Source organism: Euphorbia lathyris, chromosome 1 (assembly GCF_963576675.1).
Source record: "Euphorbia lathyris chromosome 1, ddEupLath1.1, whole genome shotgun sequence".
NCBI classification, from domain to species: domain Eukaryota; kingdom Viridiplantae; phylum Streptophyta; class Magnoliopsida; order Malpighiales; family Euphorbiaceae; genus Euphorbia; species Euphorbia lathyris.
The window spans coordinates 128,288,422-128,312,545 of NC_088910.1; the positions used below are offsets into that span (position 1 = coordinate 128,288,422).

A 24,124-nucleotide genomic window follows, 5' to 3' on the forward strand; every position below is an offset into this window, starting at 1 on the left:
AATCTTACATGTTTATTTGGGGCTTGCTATAATTTTTTTAATATTGCGTAGATCTCAAGGAAAGTTGTGGTATCAATAAATTATTTAATCTGTAACCAAAAAAAGAAAAAATATTTAATCCAAGAATAGTCAAATTTGGGATACTAATTTTGATTTTTGTTGATTAATTCCTCAGAAAATCAACTTTAAATATAATTTGTTTATTTCAGCTGCAAAAAAGTATAATTAAGTCCATTAACTTTGTCTTATCCTCTTATCAATTATTTTTCTACATTAAACCCTTAGTCATTGATTCCGTTATGAATCCAGCTCTTATTTAAATTTTTCATCGAGTTTGGGTGCACTAATCATTAGAGCAATTCAGCTTGTGGATAAAAAAAAATACGAAATTTTTGACTAGAAGAGATAGAGATTAAAAAGTAAAAAGAAATTACATAATCAATTTCTGGTAGGTTATATAGAATTGCAAAATAATAGTCCCCTAACACAAAATCCATTCCAGCAGGTTCTTCCAAACTCGATTTCCATCTTGGAAGTACCTACTAGAAATCGATTTCTGTAATTTATTTTTACTCTTTACTCTCTTTGTGCCCTATAGTCAATAAACTTATTTTTTTATTTGTCCACATGGAAATGAAAACGTCCATGTCAACAGGCCAAATCCCTTAACATTGCGTGTCATCCAAACTCGATAAAAAGAGTTAAATAAGAACCGGATGCATAAAAAATTCAATAATCAATGGCTCAATATAGAAAAATAATTGATCAGACCTTAAAACAAGTTCTGGGCTTATTTATTTTTTTTGAAACACTATAAATTTTTTATTTCAAGTTTCAAGAAACTTCATGTTTTAGATGCAAGTTTTTTTTTTTTTTTTTTTCAAATTCAAAAATAGGATTCTCACTGGCAACATTAAGTAACATTATCTAGAAAGTTGAGTGGCATGTGATTCTTATTCTTTATTGTTTCTAAATCTGCAAATGCTGGGTTGTCATTGTGAAGCAATTAAGAAAGAAATAATTGAAAACCTTTATAAAGTGACACTACCCAAAGTAAGCACCACATTTCCTTAAATTTAATCAAACTAGCTAAGGCATATCAATTTCTTTCTTATCTTCTCCTTGTTGAAGCCTAAGCCTACCCTCATTTTCAATCAAGTTAGTGAGAAGAGCGGATACGAACGGTCTGTTACACACTCAGCCACCAGAATCGCGGTTCCAAATTACTTTCCGCCTAAAAAGAAGGTATGTTTTCTTTTTTCTGGTTGAAACCTTAAGACCATCTCCAATAGTACTCTGAATATAGAATATCATTGAATCAATGATGCTGGAAAACCTTGCGGTAACTTTGCCGCAACCGTAAGGTTACAATTTTTTTCTTTTTCTTTTTACACTATATAGTTTATGTTATAGGCTATATAATAGATTGTGAGTTCTTTTTAATTTAAATGTGTATACTCTTAGTAGTTAAATGTTTATATACTTTTAGTTTATGTGACTTTTATTATTTGAATAATTTTTAATTTTAATTTTTTTATTGTTATTAAAAAATTATAATAATACATACTACAGTTTTGTGTTTCATATTTAAATGTTAAATTGCAATTGTATGAAAAAATTCTCAGAAAAATAATAAAAATATAAATATAAATGGTATGTAAAAATAATAATATAATAATAATAATAAAATATTATTATTAAAAAGAATATCATTTTTGAGTTATAAATGGAGTAGATAATTGGAAAAGTATTATTGTAACAACGGTGTAATTAACGATAAAGTAGGAAAAAATGGAACTGAAGTAGGTAAAATAGAATAGATGGTTGGAGATGACGTAAGCCTCCCATCATTTTCATAGGGTAAAGTCGAGTGGTATGCAAGAGTTCGTTGCACCTTTTTTTATCACTGAAATTTACTATGCATGAAAGATGTGGTTTCAACATGTTCTCTGCCAGTGGAGAGGGTCATACAGGTGTAAGAAAGAGAGATGGAGGGTAAGTTTGGTATTGTTGTAGCTAAAAGTTCAACTTTCGTTATAAGTTATGAAAGTTTAATTTCTCAAAATCTACAAATTATAGCTTCTTTTAAAAGCAGTTTTTACAGCTTATCAAGCTTTTAAAGATAGTAAATTTTCATTTATTAAACGCTGCTTTTAAGGAAAGTACTTCTGTATTTAATAAACGTTGATTTTAGTTGGAAAAACTACTTTTAGGATTTGAAAAACCAATATCAAACTGACCTAGAGTGGTGCACGGGGTTCGTTGCATCCTAGACATCATAATCCACTTAAAGCAAGAGGTGTTCAAGCGGATTTCTTTCTGGAAAAGGGTTTGGGGGTTTGCGAAATCTGTTACACCTTCGATTGCTAGAATTCATTATAGGAGAGTGGTTTCAAGCAATTCTCTACCTAAAAAAGGGTTGGGGTGCAAGAGGATTCGTTGCATCGTCAGCCACCAAAACCGAAATCCACACTAGTGATAAAATATTTATTAATTTCACAACAGAAATTATAATATTTAGTTTGAATTATTGTTAATTTTGAAGGATATAAAGATCATGAGACTGGTGAAAGTAGCAACATGCAACTTGAACCAATGGGCTATGGATTTTAACACCAATTTAAACAACACAAAGGAGTCAATCACAAAGGCTAAAGAAGGTGGTGCAACCATTAGACTTGGTCCTGAGCTTGAAATCACTGGTTATGGCTGCGAAGATCATTTTCTTGAACTCGATACCTTCACTCATTCGTTAGTCATCAATTCCTTTCTCCCTCTAATTTTTTTTATTAATGAAAGTATTAAATTATGTAATTATGTGACAAATATTAAAAAAATAATAAATTTAAAAGTATTAGTTAATAATATTTAATTTAAAATATTTTTACTTACGCAAAAATAAGTAATTTTTTTTTCATTTAACTAAAAGTTTAAGGGGTTTTCAAACAAACCAAAAATTGATAAAAAAAAAAAGTTAATAAACACTTAATATATTAATTTTAAGTGTTTAAGTTAATTATTAAACAACCTCTAAATCCGTGTGCAATCCATGCTAATCCGCTTTTTTTTAATAAGAATTGTTCCTTTTTTTTTAGAATTAATAGTATATAAAATTCTAAAATGAAATTCGTTATTATTATTATAATTATTAGTATATATACCTATTCTATATTATTTTTATGAATTTTTATGTATGAAAAAAAATATGCATAATTATTTTGGCTGAGCAAAGCTTGGATTTTGGGCCTATTAGTCTATAGTCCATATGTATTCAGGCTTTGCTTGTTTGAGATGGACCGAGCTATTTTGAAAAATAGCTATATCCAAGCTCAACCCACTTAAGATGGGAACACACGAGCTGAGCTGAATCTCATAGATTTTTGAATCCAACAAAAAATACAAATAAAAAGATCTAGAATTGGATTGAATCGTTGACTTTTTTTAGGACCGAAACAAATTATACAGTTGATTTAATTAGGTACATTTATGAAGATTTTCAAATTCTCAATGTTATTGAGCAAATATGTCGGATGTTCTTGAACCGGATCGAATATCCGAGAAAAAAGATTCTAAATCAGATTGAACTGTTAACCGAATTACAATTCACTTTATCAGATAAAATTCTAGATATTTACAGATTACCTAGTGATAAGCAGAGATTCAACTCCTTACCACTCAGATCAATCCTCGTTGGCGTCTATGAATAAATCTAGTTACAAATATTAAATTTTATTAAATTATTTTAGTGAGCAGCTAAATACCGCACTCAAATTACTATCACCGTCTTCATTTGGACTTTTTTGCCCTTCTCATAATTTTGATCAAAAACTAAAAATTCTCTCTCCAAAATCATAAACCCGAAAAACAATAATTGAAATTATGAAAATAATTGATGTGTAACAACCTGAACCACGAAAATGGACGATTACGAGTCGGAAACATTAAAATTTATGTTTTTTTTATCAAAGAACTCATGAAAATAATACATATTTTTCATGACGATTTTGTATTTTTTGTCATAAAAAATTGGGGAATTTTGCATTTTTCGTCATAAAAAATTGAACGATTTAGTATTTTTCGTCACTAAAAATTTTACGATTTTGCACATTCAAAATTTGGCCTAAACGGATGCGGCATCCGAACGGGGCGGACGTGACACTCCACCCCACCAATGGTGAGAACGGATGGCGCATCCGCCCGGCCCATGGTGGGGGCGGATGCGCCATCCGTTCTTACCATGGGTCGGTCGGAGTGCCGCGTCCGCCCCCACCATGGGCCGAACGGATGCCGCATCCGTTTAGGCCAAATTTTAAATTTTTCTCTCAAATTTTTTTTCTCAAATTTTGAATCAAAAATTATGCAAAGGGTAAAATTGTCAAAAGATAGCGGTAGTAAGGAATTTAAGGGTGGTAAATAGCAATACCCTTATTTTATCTACATTTTAAAATTATATTTTTTTATTTAAAAATAATAATATCAAAAATTAATGAAATAAATCACATTAACTCATAATTAAATCTCATTAGCTGCGTAGAATATATGGATAATTATTAGAGTTTATAGACTATTTTAAAAAGGATAAAGTAACAAATTAGACTTATGATTTTGGGGAAGTATCAATTTAGTCTCTACGTAGAAAAATAACTCTAATATGTGTATTTTAAAAACGGTACCAATTTAGACATCGATAATGAAACGTGATACGTCATTCATATTAGTCTATTAACCATTTATTTAACTTATAGGTGAATGTCTTATATAAATTCTAATATACAAATTGACCGAAAATACTTTATTAAAATCAAATGTGAAGCTAAGTAAATTTATTAAAACTTCTATTGTTGCAATTTACGCCTCATTAGCTACGAACCCAAATCTCAATATATCCATAAGAAACAAACTCCTATTGTTGCAGATTCTAGAACTAACGAAATTAAATAATTGTGTTTACAGTAGATATGTTCACGGGTCCGGATACCTGTCTGGTCACCCAGATTCGTATTCCCTAGATTGGAATTGGACATTAAAATTTATCTTTAAATACAGGCCCGACAAACCCCGTCTCTTTTTTTGGTGGGTTTGGGATTTATAAAAATAGAACGGGTCGGTCCAGTCCGGCCCGCCTATTAACATTAATTAATAAATTTATATATTTATATATAAATATTTATTTTTAAGTATAAATTTCATTTTTTATTATTAAAAATTATACATGTATATTTAGGTAGATTTATATGGACTGAGCTTGAGATTTGATTTTTGAGTCCAAACCCGCTTAAATTAACAGTGGGCTGGGTTGGGCTTTTGGCTGAGCACTTTTAGACAAAAGTCTGTTGGACCCAGCCCAGCCCAGCCCATGAATATGTATAGTTTACAGACAGATTCCGTCGGTATTTTTATCCCGGGTTCCGTGAGCCCGGTAGTTCGACTCGGAATGATTTTCTTTTCCATTATTTTGAGTAATTTCCTTCTCTGCATCTATGAATTGAGCAAATTTAATTCGAAATTGACAGATGGGAATGCTTGAAAGAAATTCTAGTGGGAGAATGGACAGATGGAATATTATGCAGCATTGGAATGCCAATTTTGAAAGGATCAGAACGTTACAATTGCCAAGTTTTATGTATGAACAGAAAAATTATAATGATACGCCCAAAAATGAGGCTTGTCAATATTGATAACTTCATGGAATCCAGATGGTTTAAAGCATGGCAGCTGAATGAAAAGATGGTAGATTTTCAGCTCCCAAATGATGTTTCAGAAGCTATTTCACAGAATTCTGCACCTTTTGGTTATGGATTCATTCAGTTTCTTGACACGTTAGTACCTCTATATTTGTTTCCTTATGTGTTTACAACGACGGATCCAGGATTCACTAATAAGGGTGTTTGTGGCAGTGTCTTTGTTAAATTGATATTTTTCAGGTGCTTTCACATTAAAAAAAATATATATATTTAAAACCCGTACACACTTTCTATAAAAATTTTGACGTTTTACAGTGACCAGTTGGTGCTCCTGGATCTGTCCCTGTGTGCTTATATTATATATAGGTGTTTGTAGCGGATTTAGTTTTTAGTATTTTAACATAATTTTTATAATTTTGTTAGTAGTACACTAAATATTGTAGACATAGTTGATATTTGGAAGGTATAAAGTGACAATTAAATACCAGTCAAACCAGTTTTTTCTAATTTTTGATAACTTAGGACTAAAATTAATACCAGTCAATCACTCTCTTTCTATTAAAACTAAATCTGCGCTTCCCTTGAAACATTAGTACTAAAATTTGGCCTTTATCCCTTGTTTTAATCTCCACCATATGATTTTAACAAGCCTATATTTAACGGTGAATGGTCATCCGGGTCCATCTGAACACCAATGATAAGAGTTAATTGAATTCATAGTATTTTCCATGTGACTAATTTATTTTAAATTACATGTCACCAAACTCAATCCAATATGTTTATGTCAAAAAACAACACACACAAAAAAAAATGAACCGGCTCTGTTCCCTTTTTTAACCTGGATTGGGTCGGTTTAACAAGGATGAGTTTGATGATATGTCGTTCATATGTCAATTCTGGTGATTATTATTGCTAGAATTTGATTAAATGACTACATGAGAAATCAAAATGCAAAATTGGATGTATTTAATGTTCAAAAATGAAGTTTTATGGTATGAGCATTCTATTTCTAATACTTGGAGGACTATACATGCAATTAATCCATATATATTGACAAAGGTCACATAACTTCAATTTTTTTCAATAAATTATTGACTTTAGATTTGATTTTAATGAAGTTATTTTAAACCAATTTGTGTATAAAAACTCACTTAAATATTGACGTAGTACATTAGACAAGGCTATATACTAATGATGTGTCATCTTGGATAAGTACGTGATTTTAATTCTTTTTATGGCTTATGATGTGCCATGTGGCACAAGTGTCACTGCCACATCAACCATAAAAATCAGATATGTTTAAACGTGACGCTTAATTGACATATGATAAATTATTTTTTTGTGTTGCATCAATATTCCAGTGAGTTTATATATAAATTGATAGAAATGATTTTATTAAAAAAAACTAAAATTCAGTGATTTTATCAAAAGAAATGAAATCGAATAACTTTTACAAAACAAACTATAACTTCATTGAATACCCCGATTTGAAATTTGTGTGTGGTGAAAATTTGTGATAAAAAAGTTTCTCTCTTTGAGGGGAATTTCTGCTCGAATCTAGATTCTAGTGGATAATTAAATATCAGGAAAAAAATGGTCGAAGAATAAATAACACATTTAGAGGTGTCACGGTAATACAATTATTATTTTCATTATGTCTAGTCCAACTCACAAATCGTAAAATGAATTACATGGAAGTTAATTTGAATTTCGTGGCCGAGCCATTCCTTTCAGGGTGGATTCCGATCGCGTGAGAATCCAACGGATTCCGTAAAGCCCCTATGTCTACCACTGTTTGAACTTTTTTTTAATCTAAGTTGAGCTTGCTTTTTGGCCTTATATTTTAATAAATGTAGCTGAGTTTTGTGACTAATTAGCATAATTTTATATGTATTTAGAGTTGTTGCTGCTGAAGTTTGTAGAGAGCTTTTCAGCACATTTCCTCCTCATGATGATCTTGCACATAATGGGGTTGAAATTTTCTTAAATGCAAGTGGAAGTTCCTTTCAACTCGGAAAAGCAATCAATTTTCGCCTTCGAACTTTGATCGGTGCTACTCAAAGCGTTGGAGGTGTTTATATCTACGGCAATCAAAGAGGTTGTGACGGCGGTCGCCTTTATTATGGTATAACCCTTCAATTTCAATAATTTTATAGGCCGAATATATCAGGCCTTTAAAATTGAATCGCATATCATTTTAAAAAAGTTTAGAGAGCTAATAATTCAATTTAAGCATATTCAGAAGTCTAAAATGTCTCGAATTTTATTGATTTTATTCGTAGAATTTAATATATATGTTTTGTTGTAGATGGATGCTCTTGCATTGTAGTAAATGGAGAAGTAGTAGCTTTAGGGTCACAATTTTCTCTAAAAGATGTTGAGGTTATGGTTGCGCAAGTTGACTTGGATAAGGTACTTTCCGATTTCTATTCACATGGATCTAACCAATGAAAAAATACACGTACAATATATAAATACGTGTGCATTTTTCATTGGTCCGGTCCATATACACCGGAACTATTCTAGAACACGTTCCCATTGCTATGTATTCTAATGGTGTGGTGGCAGGTTGCTGCTAAAAGAGCATCTTCAAGTGCTTTTCTAGAGCAAGGAAATGGGAAAACCATGATACCTTCAATAGTTGCTCCATACAAACTATGTCAACCTTTTAATCTCAAAGTACCTCTTTCTACCCCAATAAAGGTTTGAATCAAATCGTAACTTATTTAGCACTTGTTTGTTTCACATCAGGGGCGGAACCGGGGGGGTTGGCCGGGGCTCCAGCCCTGGCCGGCCGTCCGAGAATTGAGAAATTTTTTTTTTTAGTAATGGTGTCTCGTAATATTTTGGAGAGAATTATATTGACTCTATATAGTATTATATCAATGTTTAAAGGTAGATGAGATGGTTAAAGATCCTTGCTTTTATTTGAAAGGTCTTGTGTTTGATTCCCTTCAACCTTATTTTATTTTAAAAAGTTTTTATTTTTAAATGAACTCTTTATTTTTATTTTCATAACACTTTTAAATTCATTTTTAATATATCTTTACCATTAAAAAAATAAACATATTTAATATTCAACTCGGTCAATGCTAGTTTCTTAAAAAAAATAAATGATAATATTTTTACCGTCAACCACACAGTTAATTCCGATTTTTTTTAACGTTTTGAATTTATTTTTTATTGATGTGTTTGAGCCCCGGGTCATTCGAGCTCCTGGTTCCGCCACTGTTTCACATCTCTATTGTTTGTTGGTAGCTAGTAAATGTTAATCCGCAATTATTTCTCCGTTATATTAATCAAACAATCTATATTTACTGTTTGAATAAATCAACAAAAAGGGCTACGAAAAGAAGAACTAGTCATACGCTTAATCAATTTATGGAGTGCGGTTTTACTTTCTTTATATCCTCTAAACTTGAAATTACGGGTACGTTTGTTTTATTTACTGTTTGTTAATCACGGTTTGGTGTTTGCTGTTAGAAAAGACTGATTTTCCAAGAACCAGAGATTCTCTGTTTTTGTAAGATGTTATTTTTTAGGTGCAAAAGATAATCAGAAGCTCCCTAATACTCTCCATTTTGAAAGTAAAAAGCAAACATTAGCATAAAAAGAAACAACCACACGCCTCCTACATGTAACTAGACCCTGAAATTTGTCCTTTACTAATATATAAAATCTCTAATCTTTGACCTTCTATTCTAAAGTTGATAGAAATTATATTCCATTGAATTTTAATTTTTGAACTTTTTAGTTTTTAGTTCATTTATGTGTTGTTTTGATTAGTGGAGACGAAAGTGGTTGTTTAGAGATAGTGATTTAAAAAAAGTAAACACGTGGTTCCACGTGAAATAGGGTGTTAAACGTACAACTTTAATTTTTGGATTTTTCTATTGAGATAATCAATGGTCATTTTGTGGCCGTTTACTTTCACAAGGGACACTTTGCATTAAGTCCGGTTTTGTTCGGGGGCTATAAAGAACTTCTTTATAAACCAAAATTTAGGGCCATAAGTATAAATTTGTTCATAAAGTAACTCATTCTCTAGTATTTGATCCATATAAGAATTTCAAATAATATAAATGTTGAGGGAAATTATCCATGTTTTCTAAAATTGGCATGGTTATAATTATATATTTGCAGATCAGTCCTTACTCTCCTGAAGAGGAAATAAGCTTGGGGCCTGCTTGCTGGCTTTGGGACTACTTAAGAAGAAGTGAAGCTTGTGGGTTTTTGCTTCCTCTTTCTGGGGCACAAGATAGTTCCTGTGTGGCTGCTATTGTTGGCTCCATGTGCCAACTTGTTGTCAAAGGTAAATTCTTTAATTAAACGGATATTTTTTTTTTTTAAATTTCTAATAATTTAATTTCATATATTTAGCAATTGATTGGTTGTAATTACATATAGGCATTACTTCATTTGCATTTAAAATTTACATGTTTAACCATTCGAAAATAATTTTTTTATATATTTGATACAGTTATAAAAAATACTGTACAAATCTTATTTCGAATTATAAAAAGTTATAATTTTAAAAGCATAGTCTCAAATCGAATAATTAGATTAATTATATAAAAAGAAATACGAAGACTTATTAGAATAAGTTTGCAGAGATTGAGGATGGAAATGAGCAAGTCAAAGCTGATGCAATACGAATTGGATGTTACAGCAATGGCCAATTTCCAAAAGACAGCAAAGAATTCGCAAACCGCGTATTTTACACTGTTTTTATGGGTTCTCAAAACAGGTTCATAAATCTACACCACAACTATTCAATAATGTTGAATTTACTACTGATTTTTGAACTTGGTCTAAAAAATCTATTCATCTATGAATCTTGAACTTTTCGATGAAATCTTGAACCTGCTTAAACTGATATGATTAACCCCCGATGTATGTAACAAGAGGTGAATGTAAGATAAAGTTACAGGGGCGTAAAATTTTAAAAAGGGTTGCTAGTCGGGTTGGAGGACCAACTGAGGATTTTGACGGATTCAAATCATTGGTCTACTATACTAAAATGTATTATTGGGCTGGCCGGAGGGCCAAGAACCCATTGTCGGTCTGCCCCGGTATGTGACAAAGCAAGAAAAGATTCAGACAAATTGAAGCCTATATCATTTTAAGTAAGTTTAGGGAGCCAAATGTGTCTATTTAAACAAATTTATAGGATTAGTAGATCACTTTAAATAAGTTCAGTGAGTCAATAGATCACTTTTACTAAACTAATAAAATATCTCCAAAATTCAAAAAATCAATCAGTTTTTTATGGACCAAATAGGGAGGCCCCTTAATATATTAAGCCAAGTATAAACTTGGCTTACTTGATCTAAAAAATGAATTCTAAGTATCAATTTAATTCATAATTTGATTTTTTAGTCAAATGAGTCACTCCAACTTACACTCAAATGTCTAATAACTCACAAACTTTTAAAATAATATTATTGCCACCTCAACTTGCTTAAATATTAGTGGTGCATCTAGTACCGCCACAAGGAAATAAGAAGCTAATTAATAAGGCGTTCGGGTGTAAATTGGAGAAACTAAATATGTATATGCAGTTGTGAATAACAAATCAAAATCAAAATGTTTAATCTTTTGCAGTTGTGAATCATCAAGAAAGCAAGCAAAAATTCTAGCACAAGAGATTGGTTCATGGCATCTTGATGTTTCTATAGACACTATTGTTTCAACACTATTGTCCGTTGTCCAAAAACTTGTCGGCAAGCGGCCACAAAATAAGGTAGGAAGTCTTGACGAATCCAGAATCCAGAATTCACTGAAAGGAGTACTTATGGTGGTCTCTCATAATTTCTGATGCTAAATTGATGTTTTTTTTTTAGGTGTTCTACATAAAAAAAAAAAAAATCAAAATCCCATACATAGTTTCGTAGAATTTTAACGATTTCTTGTGACTAGTGGGTGCTGAAGCCCCTACTCCCTCCTGGATCCCTCCCTGGTTATAGACCCTCTTCTTAAGCAGAGGATCAGTCCGCTTGGAACCACATCTTCGTGATTTCAAAATTAGTACAGATTCTCGAAATAACGAATCATCGCATAATTTTTATGTTTAGTGTCAGATTTTTCTGTTGATAAATATAATTTTCAATATTTTCTCTCGAGAATTTGAGACCAATGTACCGTTTGTGACCCCTATAGATGTACATCCATATGCATTATTTACTTTAGCACTCCAGCTAACAAATGAATGTTTTCGGGATTTGAATCTCGACAATTTGGTTTAAAAGGTTAAGTTAATAGATAAAGTCTAAACATAGTTTTTTTTTTTTTTGTTATCATCTCAAACACTTCCTCGTGACCAAATATGTAACTATTGTTAGTACATTCATGACTTAACATCATGACCTCTTTACTTATCCAGATTATTCGATTGACCCCAGAACAGATGATTGAGTATCGATCTTTTGCAGGGAGATGGGGGTTCTTGTGTTGAGAACCGAGGATTGAAGGACGTTCAAGCTCGAATCAGAATGGTGTTAGCTCATACATTAGCTTCAACCTTGCCTTGGGTTCATAACAAATCTGGGGTTTATCTTGTTTTGAGTAGTTCTAATGCAGATGAGCAACTCATTGGCCAACTCACTAAGGTATCTATATATTGTTTAAAGCAAGTTTTTTTTTTCTTTCCGCCCTTTATGGATTAGGCTTGAACATATATATTCGATATTTAGCAAGTTTGGGTTCACTTTGTCAGAATTTGGTTCGATAACGACCTCGAAATGAATTTTTTGAAAAGTTAAATGATATTTTAAGCAATTTTAATTCTTCAACTTTTTAGGTTTGAGGTTATTTAGGTATTTTTTTTATATGAGAGAAAGATAATGTTTAGAAAGAGAAAACTCCAAAAATGATGATTTTGAAAAATTAGAAATATAGTTCCATAGTAAATATGATACTAAACAACTTTAATTCTTGAAAATTTTCATTTTGAGGTCGTTATCGGCTAAATTTGACAAAGTAAAAAAACATGTAAAATTTTGCAACCACTGGATTGTGTTTGCAAAAAGAAATACGACAGACATTGATCTCCAAATTGTCCAAACTACAGAGTAGTTATTTATAATTAACCCTTAATTTTATTTAACATTTATGTTTGTTGAGATTTACTAGATTTTATTCATTTTTATTATTTATAATTATAGTTTTATTTTATTTTATTTTTAAATAAATATATCAGTTAAGCAGATCATGCCGGGTTGGACTTAGAAATTAGTTCCCTTAGTATGGTCTAACCCGGTTGGAACCCGATCTGAAAATAGTAGTGTCAAATTTGTTGTCATAGATTCTGAAACTAGCGAAGTTAATGCGGAAATATTGTATTTAGCGACGGAAAATTTTGTCGGTCTATAATTTTCAATATTTTCCGCTTGCAGTCGGTGGGTCGATGAACCTCCGTAACCCCTGTAGTTCCGCCCCTGACTCAATTGATTTCTTACCAAAATCCATTTCTAATTTCTTGTTGCAGTATGGTTGTAGCTCAGCAGATTTAAATCCAATTGGAACTCTGAATAAGCAAGATATTCAAGCATTTCTTCAATGGGCTGCTACAAATCTCGGCTACTCGTCCTTAGCCACTTTTTGCACAAAAAAAGGCGATGAAAATGCAGCTGAAACGATAAACGAGGAAGAATCGATCTACGGTAAATGGCGACGAAATCTGCGTTGTGGGCCTGTGTCTATGTTTCAGGTATGTCTTTTATTAGGATAGATTGTACCGATTGTCACTGAAGTTTTTCGAATATGATTTTATCACAAAAGTTATTAAACTTCATTTCATTTCGGAAAAACCATTGAATTTTACATTTAATTTTAATAAAATATTCAGTTTGTATATAACAAATTTTCAAAATGTTGACGTGGTACAAATAAACAGTTAACTATATGTTAATTAAGCATAACGTCTGATAAGAATGTGATTTTTCAAAAGAAAAAAGCTTAAAATATGCCTAGTGGCATACATGTTTCTATCACATCAGCTATAAAAGTCGGACATGGTGCTTAGTTGATATTATAGTCAATCTTTTGTGTCACGATAACGTTCCCGAGAATTTCTGAAGACAAATTGATGAAATGTCTATTGAAATCAATTGTGGTGAAAAATTCAATAATTTTGTTGATAGAAAATAAATGTTATGAAATAGACTCGAAACTTCAATCATCGTATATATATTTATCCGTATTTTTAGGTCTTATTGTTGCAAATGTTGTACGATGTTTATTGCAGAATCTCTGCCACAAATGGGCTTCAAGCTTAACTCCATCAGAAGTAGCTGAAAGGGTGAAAAATTTCTTCAAGAATTATTCCGTTAATCGACACAAAATGACTGTCTTGACACCTTTCTGTCATGTCGAGGTATTTGATGTTAGCGTAGTATAGAAAATAGTTGATTATGTGTTGACTAAACGTCATGTTGGGCATATTTAACTTTTGTGTTCAGAGTGATCACATCCTAAACGACAAAATAAATAATAATTTAAAAACCACATCTTCATTCTACATGGCGCTAAATTGGTCTATAATAAACTGTTTTGACAAAATTACTTTATTAAAATTAAATATGAAGTTTCATAATTTTATTGAAAAAGTAATGAGATTTGTAAAATAAACCTCGAAATTTAGTGACCGTAATCTTTTTTTGTAACGAAAAATAACGGTCCAAACAGAACCTAACCTAATGCCATTTTTATTATTGCAGAGATACTCAGCAGATGACAACAGATGCGATCTTCGTCAGTTTCTTTATAACACAAGATGGCCTTATCAATTTCGTAAGATCGATCAGCTTGTTCAGGAACTTCAAGGATCAAATGCAGGAGAGAAGGAAGAGGGAGTACAAGAAACTTCTCCGCCACCCATGCCCCAAATTTAAGGGCTCCAATTTTTTTTATATGATATTTAATTAAATTTTTTTTTATTTTTTCATATATCAAAAATTAGAATCTGACGGTCTAAGAATCTTAAAATACCAATTTTATTATTATACAATATCTAATTAAATTATATTTATCATATAAAAAATTAAGTTAAAATATTTTGGTATTTCATTTTATAAAAACATTATTATTATATAAAAATATTAATTTTTTTTTTTAATGAATATGACTCAATTTTTTTTATCGGACGGACCATAAAATTTTGAGAACTGCAACTGATTTTCTGATTCAACATTATGATCACAGGCTTCAAATGTTTGTAAACTTGTCTATGAAATGTTGGATGACAAATATGAAAATGAGAGCATTTGTCCCTAAAACTTGTGAAAAGTGGACTGATACCATCCAAGCCTTCTTAAAGATTTCGGAGGCCTGTGTGAAACATAAAAACACAATTCTGAATTTTCAAGTTGATTTGATTGAATTACAGTAGTGACTGTGTGAATCATTCTGAGTAGTTGCCACATTTTCAGTGATAATCTTTTGATTTTTAAGATGAACTTGTAATTCTTTTGTAACGAAACTTATCAAGAGCTCATCTTTAAGTAGACCTGGGCATGGACCGGCGAGTCCGGCCGGCCCAGACCTATTTAGTCGGGTTTGAACACATGAAATTGGTATCAGGCCCAGTGCGGTCCAAGCCCGTATAAGCCCGTCAGAAACTGGGCGGACTTGGGCTATATGAATTTTCCATCGATCCAGCCCGATATACTATATATATTTTTATATATTATAATTTATAAATATAAATTAATTATATTTTTATGTTGTAATTTATTTTGGATTTGATATTTCGATAGACAATTTGTAGTTTATTAGAATTTTTCCAAACTTATTAAGTAGTGTGTTGTGTGTACTATTTTTTTATTAAGAAAAGTTGGTGTGACATTTTGATTGTATTTTTTTAAAAATATACAAATGGGCTTGGATGGACGTGCCTGAGATTCGTATTTTAGGCCCGAGCTCGACTCAATTTATTGCGGGCTGGACTGGACTTGGGCTATATGAATTTTCCATCGGTCCAACCTGATATACTATATATATTTTTATATATTATAAATTAATTATATTTTTTATGTTGTAATTTATTTTGGATTTGATATTTCGATACACAGTTAGTAGTTTATTATAATTTTTCCAAACTTATTAAGTATTATGTTATGTGTACTATTTTTTTATTAAGAAAAGTTGGTGTGACATTTTGATTGTATTTTTTTTAAAATATACAAATGGGCTTGGATGGACGGGCCTGAGATTTATATTTTAGGCCCGAGCTCGACTCAATTTATTGTGGGCTGAGCTGGACTTGGGCTCGTTAGGTTTTATTAAAAGCCCGACAGGCCCTGTCCGATCCAGCCCGGTTCATGTCCAGATCTATCTTTAAGACCGAATTAACACTTCAATTTTTTTTTTCATGAGTTTTTCACATCAAGATTCATAATTGAAAAACTCAAAACAATGTTTAACTGTAAATAGACCTGTTCAAAAACCCATTGGTCCGCCCAAGCCCGTCCATCATGGGCTGGGCTTGGACATGTATATTCACCATTTAACCCGGTCCAGCCCGAACCCGCACAAGCCCACATATAAAATGGGTTGGACTTGAGATTTATTTTGAAAATCCGAATTGGCCCAGCCCGGCCCGCTCTACCTTTATATATATATATATATATATATCTCTGATTTTTTAATTTTAGGATATCAATTACAATTACAATTGTTGATTTCTTTTGATCAATTGACTAGAAATTTAATATACATTATATATGTATAATAGTTTAGAAGAATGTATATTATCGTTTAAAAAATATATATATTATCAACTGTTTCTTTTTTTTAATTGAAAGTAACTGTTTTTTAATTTATAATACTAAGCTTTGATTTTGTTAAAATTGACACTTACAAATATAATTTAATATTTGACCAGTACAATAAATTTAGTTGTAATTTTATGTGTTAGAATTATAATTAATTTTTGTTTTTAATTCATATTTTTAACCTAACCCAGCCCGACTCGAGCCCGATGTGAATATACTATGGCCTGGGCTGGGCCTGGACAATGTAAATATATGAGAAACTCGATTAGGTACGGTCCAAACCCAGCCCAACCCATCCCATGAACAGGTCTAACCGTAAATAAAGGTTTAACGCCCCGTCACATCCAATTCATTAGGTGAACTCAATAATCAAAACGGAAGTTAATAAAAGGCAAAAAGCATAGTTATGCCTCTGATTTTTCAGTTTATTAAGCCATTGATCTATTATTTGGATACATTAAACTCCTGATCATTTTTTTTATCTCATTAAGCCTTTGCTTACAAATTAGTAAGTTGTGAACATCTAATTCTATTAAAAAAGACGTTATTAATTTCATCTGTATTTGAATTATAAAAAAAATAATTTTTACAGTTTGAATTAAGGTTTATACAGTTTTTCTATTGTCATTTTACACATCCAAAACTGCTTTTCAAACAGTGAAAAAATACAAATTTCAAATGTAGGTGCAATGAATAATACTTTGTTAACCGAGTTTTATGTTCAAAAATTGATTTTTTTTAGTTATCAGGGACTTAATGTGACAAAAAAAAAAGATCAGAAGTTTAATGTATTTACATAAAAGATCAAAAGCTTAATAAACCAAAAGTTGAAAGATCGGCTAATGATATTTTTTTGCTAATAAAAATATACAAAATTGTATATACCGAATTAAACCAAAGAAAGACAATAAAATTTCATAAAATAAAGAAAAAAATTGGGAGCCCTCCAAATTGGGGACGTGTGCAGTTGGGCACATTGCACATGCTCAACTACGGACATGATACCATCCTATCTTTTGCACAAAAACTTTAATTTTTAATGGTAATGGAATGTCTAAGGTTGCCTTGATTTTCTTATCTCCAGTGCGAAGGAGATCGTGCTAGTCCAAAAACCGTTGAAGAATAATGTTGTTTCGATGCCTTGTTCTATTTAAATTGCTTGGAAATTGTCAGACCCGGTTGGATGAAAATTGAATACGGATGGAGCTTGTAATATGGCTTCTGCTAATGGTCTTCTTTGTGATTCAAATGGTATTTTGGTGTGATGGCTTTCATGTCAATATTTGTTTTTTTACCTCTTCTTTAGCTGAGCTTTAGGGGGTTCTATTTCGGGGTATCCGCAGGTGTTGGTTGAGCTTGACTTCCAAATGGTTCTTCGTTTCGTTACAAGTTCAATTGAGATTCGTTATGGTTTCTCTTGGCTTGTTCTTAAACATAAGACTTTCGTAATAGAGATTGAATATTTTTTTTATTCATACTTATTGAGAATTTGGAAAGGTAACAAAGATACTGATTGGTTGACAAATTTTACAAATTACTATATCTTATGCAATCTTTTAGGATATTCTTTTATATAATGACTGTGGTTCTATCCTCGAAATAGTTGTGTGTAGTTAGTTTTTTTTCTTTCTTATTTTCTTGGGTTTTTTCGGGCTTTAAGCCTTCATGTTTCTTGAAAAAAAAGCGTTTCACACATTCCAAATGTTACCAAAACTTTGGAAACTTATAAAAAAAACGTTTTCGGATAGAGCGTTTTTAAAAGTAAATTAATGTCAATCCCATATTTAGTAATTTAGTCTTTAATATTTTATAGATCATCTTTTAAAATGTAAATTTTTTTACTTATTATGTAACTTAGACATAAAGTTTATTATTTACGTATTTTCTCATAAATTTTATTCCTAAAATTGGTAGCTAAAAATAATTTTGCACCTACCGTTGTTAAGTTAGATAAATTTAAGAAATAATTCATCAAATTGTTTTTTCAGTCATAAATCTTTTCATCTACATTTCACACGTGAGTCATTTTATCACTCATTAATAAGAGATCATAAACATATGATTAGACGTGAAAAAAATTTAAAAATATATTGTCTTTTGTACGAGTTGGTTAAAAAAATTCAAAATATTTCACCGAATTTATAAACATTAGTCTTAAATTCTATAATTTTTTTTGAACAAAAAGAAAATTAACTCCAATTCTATTATTAGATTATATAAACTATGAAATCTTTTTTTTAAAACAAACTGATATGAAATTTACTTAGTTTGCCAATATTAAAAGTAAAATTGTTCTTAACTGCCAATACTAAAAGTAAAATTGCACTATTTTCGATGTTAGGAGAATTTCCGTATGAGATTTCTTTGTTTGTTGCTTTCCTTTTTCTTTCATCGTTTTTTTTTTTTATTTCTGTTTGAACGTTTAGCCATCCTTGTAAGTTGCAACCAAAAAGCATATACAATATTTAATATCTAAAATTATATTTATTATTTCTCTCTCTATATATGAAAAAAAAGAATAGCTGGGTTTTTGGGCCTTATAAAAGCCCAAAATCTTTTGATAAAATTGGGCTTATCTCCGCAATATAAAAGTAGCCCATTAATAAAACGCGGTGCCAAAGTTTGAATGGAAGTACTACACGTAGCTGCAACCAATAATAAATTGCCACGATGCACCCAACACGAGAACCAATATTATTGGCCGAAACATCTCACTCCTTTAATCTGATTGGTCCACGTCATCACAGATGACATGCCCCCTCATTTCGCTTCTTCCTGATTTAACTGAAGCGGGCAAGGTAAAGAAGCTTCGTGTTCTTCGGTATCTCTATAAAGAGCTTCAAGTCTCTCAAACTCGATTCCATTGAAAAACCTCGCCATTGAAGTTCAGCCATTGTCTTCATAAAGCTAAAGTACAGAAATACCGAGAAGAAGAAGAAGCAGAGTTGTATAGTTATTTCATCATGGCTGGCTCGTCGAGAGCTCGCGGTCTTGTTGTATCAGCAATCATCTTCTTTGGTGAGTTTTATTCATAGATCTGGCTTTTGATTCTTTTGTTACTCGGTGTTGTTTATGTTCGTTTGTGATTTTGATGGAGAAGTAGTGATTATGGATCTGTGCATTTCGTATGTAGGATCGTTTTATTGATATGTTTAGATCTGTTTGGATTTTGAAGTTTTGTGGATTTTTTTCAAGTTGTGTTTCTTTGAAGTAAATGATTATCGATTAGTTAGAGACAAGTACTGCGCCGGCTTTGTTCTTTGTTGCATTTGCTTCAAGTATGATTAAGAGTAACGAAATGCTTGTGTTACTGTGTTTTTAATCGGAGCTACTGCTTCCTAACAAAGTAGAAGCAGTAGTTTTAACCTACTGATCGTTGTTTGCAATCTCGTTTTCTATTTAGCTTATAATTTAGATTGTTTGTGTAAATATTTATTTGAAGTCAATGATGATCGATGAGTTAGGAATGATTACTCTGTTGCATTTGCTTCAAGTATGATGTTTGTGTTTACCGTGCTTTTAGTCGGTGCTAGTACTTCCCGTTTAAGAGTATGATATGATCGAAGTATAAGTAGTCAACGCTGTGTTTTTGCACCATCAGAGCAGTGAGCTTTCGCCTATTGATCCCTGTTTCCAATCTGGTTTTCTATTTAGCTTATAATTTAGATAATTTGTATATTTATTTTGTTGACTTAGTTTTTAAATTAAGAACTGGTGCTAACATAATGATTCTTATGTATAGGATGCCTCTTTGCTATTTCCATTGCAAAAGAGGAAGCCACCAAGTTGGGAACTGTGATTGGAATAGATCTCGGTACTACTTATTCTTGTGTCGGTGTATACAAGAACGGTCACGTCGAAATTATAGCCAATGATCAAGGAAACCGTATCACCCCATCATGGGTTGGTTTCACTGATAGTGAGAGACTGATCGGTGAGGCTGCAAAGAATCAGGCAGCTGTCAATCCCGAAAGGACCGTCTTTGATGTTAAGAGACTTATCGGAAGAAAGTAATGCATCCTAATCGATATTGTAATCTTCATTCTCTATAGGAATTAGCTGTGTGTTTTTGCTTACTGAGGCTTCTGTTTTACAGATTTGAAGACAAGGAGGTCCAGAAGGACATGAAGCTTGTCCCATACAAGATTGTGAATAGGGATGGAAAGCCTTATATTCAGGTTAAGATCAAGGATGGGGAGACCAAGGTCTTCAGTCCTGAAGAAATCAGTGCTATGATTCTGACTAAGATGAAGGAAACAGCTGAAGCATTCCTTGGGAAGAAAATCAAGGATGCTGTTGTCACTGTTCCTGGTTAGTGGAACATCATTTTATAAGAGCCTATTTTACCCTTTATTTGTTAAAAGGGCATATCTTTACTTGTTATCAATCCGTTCCTTGTACTAATATGCACTTCATTTTAATTATGCAGCCTACTTTAATGATGCCCAAAGGCAAGCTACCAAGGATGCTGGTGTTATTGCTGGACTTAATGTTGCAAGAATCATCAACGAGCCAACTGCTGCTGCTATTGCCTATGGTCTTGACAAGAAAGGCGGCGAGAAGAACATTCTTGTCTTTGATCTTGGTGGTGGAACATTTGATGTCAGTATCTTGACAATTGACAATGGTGTTTTTGAGGTTCTCTCAACAAATGGAGACACACATTTGGGAGGTAAGAACTGGCATTGCCCTTTCGAATCAGATAGCTATAGTTTGTCAACATTATGAGTGTATGCTTATGGTGTAAATTTTTTCAGGTGAGGACTTTGATCAGAGGATCATGGAGTACTTCATTAAATTGATCAAGAAGAAGCACGGAAAGGACATCAGCAAGGATAACAGAGCTCTCGGAAAGCTCAGGAGGGAAGCTGAACGAGCCAAGAGAGCTCTTAGCAGTCAGCATCAAGTCCGTGTGGAAATTGAATCCCTTTTTGACGGTGTTGACTTCTCTGAACCACTCACCAGAGCTCGTTTTGAAGAATTGAACAATGATTTGTTCAGAAAGACCATGGGACCTGTGAAGAAGGCAATGGATGATGCTGGTTTGGAAAAGAACCAGATTGATGAGATTGTTCTTGTTGGTGGTAGCACTAGAATCCCAAAGGTTCAACAGCTCCTCAGGGATTATTTTGATGGAAAGGAGCCCAACAAGGGTGTGAACCCAGATGAGGCCGTTGCTTATGGTGCCGCTGTACAAGGAGGCATATTGAGTGGAGAGGGTGGTGATGAAACCAAAGGTAATCTTTATCTTTAGGCCTAATACATTCCTAGCAATGTGAAAAAAAAAAACATTTTAACAGGAATTTCATAACTGATCTCTGAATGACATATTTGGTTGCAGATATCCTTCTTTTGGATGTGGCTCCCCTCACCCTTGGTATTGAAACCGTCGGTGGAGTGATGACCAAATTGATTCCTAGAAATACTGTCATCCCAACTAAGAAATCTCAAGTCTTCACCACTTATCAAGATCAGCAAACTACAGTCTCCATTCAGGTAAAATTAGTACCCAATATAATCCTTGCCATCAGTGTGGAAGTTGTGTACACACTATATCATTTTTAGGCTGACACAAAATTGACCGGTAAATTAGGGTTGATCTGATAGTATATCTCACATGTTTTTACACGTGACTCTAATAGAATTGAACTTTCCATATTTATACATCTCATTATTAATTATGCGTTAGCTATAAACATGTTGTATGGTTGAATTGATGTGATTATGACACAGAATTTTTGTTATTTGGCACTATCCCGATAATTAACACCACAAATACAATACATTTACACGAATTGCTTTTGCCACCCATATGGATGTCAAACTTAATTGCCTCTGGAACTCAATTACAGGTATTTGAAGGTGAAAGGAGTCTTACAAAGGACTGCAGACTGCTCGGAAAATTCGATCTAACCGGCATTGCTCCAGCCCCAAGGTCTGCCTATCCCCCATTGTCATTCTCTTTCCTTTTAACTATTTCTCCATCAATCTGCAGAAAAAGTTAACATCTTTCATTCATTCTTTATCTGAAACAGAGGAACCCCACAAATTGAAGTCACATTCGAAGTCGATGCCAACGGTATCCTCAACGTGAAAGCCGAAGACAAAGGCACAGGCAAATCAGAGAAAATCACAATCACAAACGACAAGGGTCGTCTAAGCCAAGAAGAAATCGAAAGAATGGTTCGCGAAGCAGAAGAGTTCGCCGAGGAAGACAAGAAAGTAAAGGAGCGAATCGATGCTCGTAACAGCCTAGAAACATACATTTACAACATGAAAAACCAGATCAACGACAAAGACAAACTGGCCGACAAGTTGGAATCCGACGAGAAGGAGAAAATAGAAGCAGGAGTGAAAGACGCACTTGAATGGTTAGATGATAACCAGACTGGAGAAAAGGAAGATTATGATGAGAAGTTGAAGGAAGTTGAAGCAGTTTGTAACCCGATTATTACAGCTGTTTATCAGAAATCCGGTGGAGCTCCGGGAAGTGGTGGAGCGGCGGACGATGAGGAAGAAGATGGACATGATGAGCTGTGAGAGGGATTGAAAAGTTTTGGTTCCATTAGTGAGAGTGGAAGAAAATGAGGATGTAGGATAGGTGAGGTCAGGTAAGATAAAGGTGTGAGGAAAAGAGTACTGTAATTTTTCTGATGGGTAGAAAAGCGGGAGGAAGTCGTTCTTTCCCCCTCTTCATGTTTTTTGGGAAGTTCAAAACATGTAAGAAAATACATTGAAATATCGTTTGTGTTTTGACTAATTTGTAACTTTTTTATATATTAAATGTTAAAAACTCACTTGTTTACATTTTGGGTTCTTTGATTCAGTTGTTATCTGTAATTGTTAGATATTTGTTACATTTTTTGCTTTTAACTGAAAAAAATAGGGTTAATTTGGCTTGTCTTGGTCAACCGAATTTGATGTTGGGAAAGTCTTGCGAGAAAGTGTCTATAAAGCAGAAGTGTTGTGATATATTGAAAGTCAATCACTATTCTTATAAAAACAAAATATCAACTTTTCTCTATCTTCGGCCCTCCGACCTTCAGAATCACCTAGTGGTTCTGACCTCTATCTTCGGTAAATTAAAGGTTTTGAGTGCAAATTGGCTCTCTCAAAATTACCGGTTGAAAAAAAATTGGCTTGTAAAATGAGAGTGAAATTTTTTTTAGCCCAAAAAGGTTTAGTTAGTCTAAAGTTGCCTCAGAGGAGCAATCCTTTATTCACTATTGTTCTTTCCTTATCTCTTTGTGTTAGGAGCTTTTCACATCAAAATTGGGATGTTAGGTTCAAACATTCTTATGGTGAATGAAATCGTGTTACTAACTAGATGACAAATGTAGAAGGATTTCTAACTTTGAATTATCACGAGTGCAAATTTCTATACCATTTTATTTGAGAATTGTGGTGCAAAAAAAAATAAACAAAATGACCATAGAGTTAATAGTGACAAAAAAATATAAACCTTATAATGCATTTTCCAAAATATGAGCACTAAACAGTTTGTTACATAAAAATGAGGAACTAATAAATTTACCCTAATAATAGTATAATATTCGTTGACAATTATGTATTTTGACAATTATCACTAAATATGATTAATTCTTAATTGAATTATTCAATATTAATTTTTCATGGATTGAGTTTGGTTTAAAATAGAACAAAATCAGA

General features: G+C 32.4%; 2 protein-coding genes across 3 annotated transcripts; both read left to right on the forward strand.

Annotated features, from left to right (window-relative positions):
- The first annotated feature begins 1,107 nt into the window (after window positions 1–1,107).
- On the forward strand, window positions 1,108–14,589 carry LOC136215102 (glutamine-dependent NAD(+) synthetase-like). Of its 2 annotated transcripts, XM_066002915.1 has the most exons (13): window positions 1,108–1,245; window positions 2,546–2,751; window positions 5,514–5,819; window positions 7,583–7,809; window positions 7,993–8,096; window positions 8,253–8,387; window positions 9,828–9,996; window positions 10,296–10,431; window positions 11,289–11,427; window positions 12,116–12,292; window positions 13,171–13,392; window positions 13,930–14,058; window positions 14,402–14,589. In XM_066002915.1, exons 2-13 carry the CDS (start codon window positions 2,558–2,560, stop codon window positions 14,573–14,575), a joined length of 2,112 nt encoding a protein of 703 aa, XP_065858987.1. In that variant the 5' UTR covers window positions 1,108–1,245; window positions 2,546–2,557; the 3' UTR covers window positions 14,576–14,589. The 2 variants fall into 2 exon arrangements, with proteins under 2 accessions (XP_065858987.1, XP_065858988.1); XM_066002916.1 differs by lacking the exon at window positions 2,546–2,751.
- A 4,689-nt stretch (window positions 14,590–19,278) lies between these two features.
- LOC136210973 (luminal-binding protein 5) lies at window positions 19,279–23,261 on the forward strand. The gene is made up of 8 exons (XM_066002454.1): window positions 19,279–19,474; window positions 20,199–20,466; window positions 20,553–20,767; window positions 20,886–21,128; window positions 21,214–21,693; window positions 21,798–21,952; window positions 22,309–22,391; window positions 22,492–23,261. The coding sequence occupies exons 1-8, from the start codon at window positions 19,420–19,422 to the stop codon at window positions 22,994–22,996; spliced, it is 2,004 nt and encodes a 667-aa protein (XP_065858526.1). The 5' UTR covers window positions 19,279–19,419; the 3' UTR covers window positions 22,997–23,261.
- The last annotated feature ends 863 nt before the right edge of the window (window positions 23,262–24,124 follow it).

Bases quoted from the DNA above. Each gene is read 5' to 3' on its own strand.
- LOC136215102 (XM_066002915.1), top strand. From the start codon at position 2,558: ATGAGACTGGTGAAAGTAGCAACATGCAACTTGAACCAATGGGCTATG. The intron at 8,388-9,827 runs GTTTGAATCAAA...ATATATTTGCAG, and splicing joins CTCTTTCTACCCCAATAAAG to ATCAGTCCTTACTCTCCTGA. The intron at 14,059-14,401 runs GTATTTGATGTT...TTATTATTGCAG, and splicing joins CACCTTTCTGTCATGTCGAG to AGATACTCAGCAGATGACAA.
- LOC136210973 (XM_066002454.1), top strand. From the start codon at position 19,420: ATGGCTGGCTCGTCGAGAGCTCGCGGTCTTGTTGTATCAGCAATCATC. The intron at 20,467-20,552 runs GTAATGCATCCT...TCTGTTTTACAG, and splicing joins AAGAGACTTATCGGAAGAAA to ATTTGAAGACAAGGAGGTCC. The intron at 21,953-22,308 runs GTAAAATTAGTA...ACTCAATTACAG, and splicing joins AAACTACAGTCTCCATTCAG to GTATTTGAAGGTGAAAGGAG.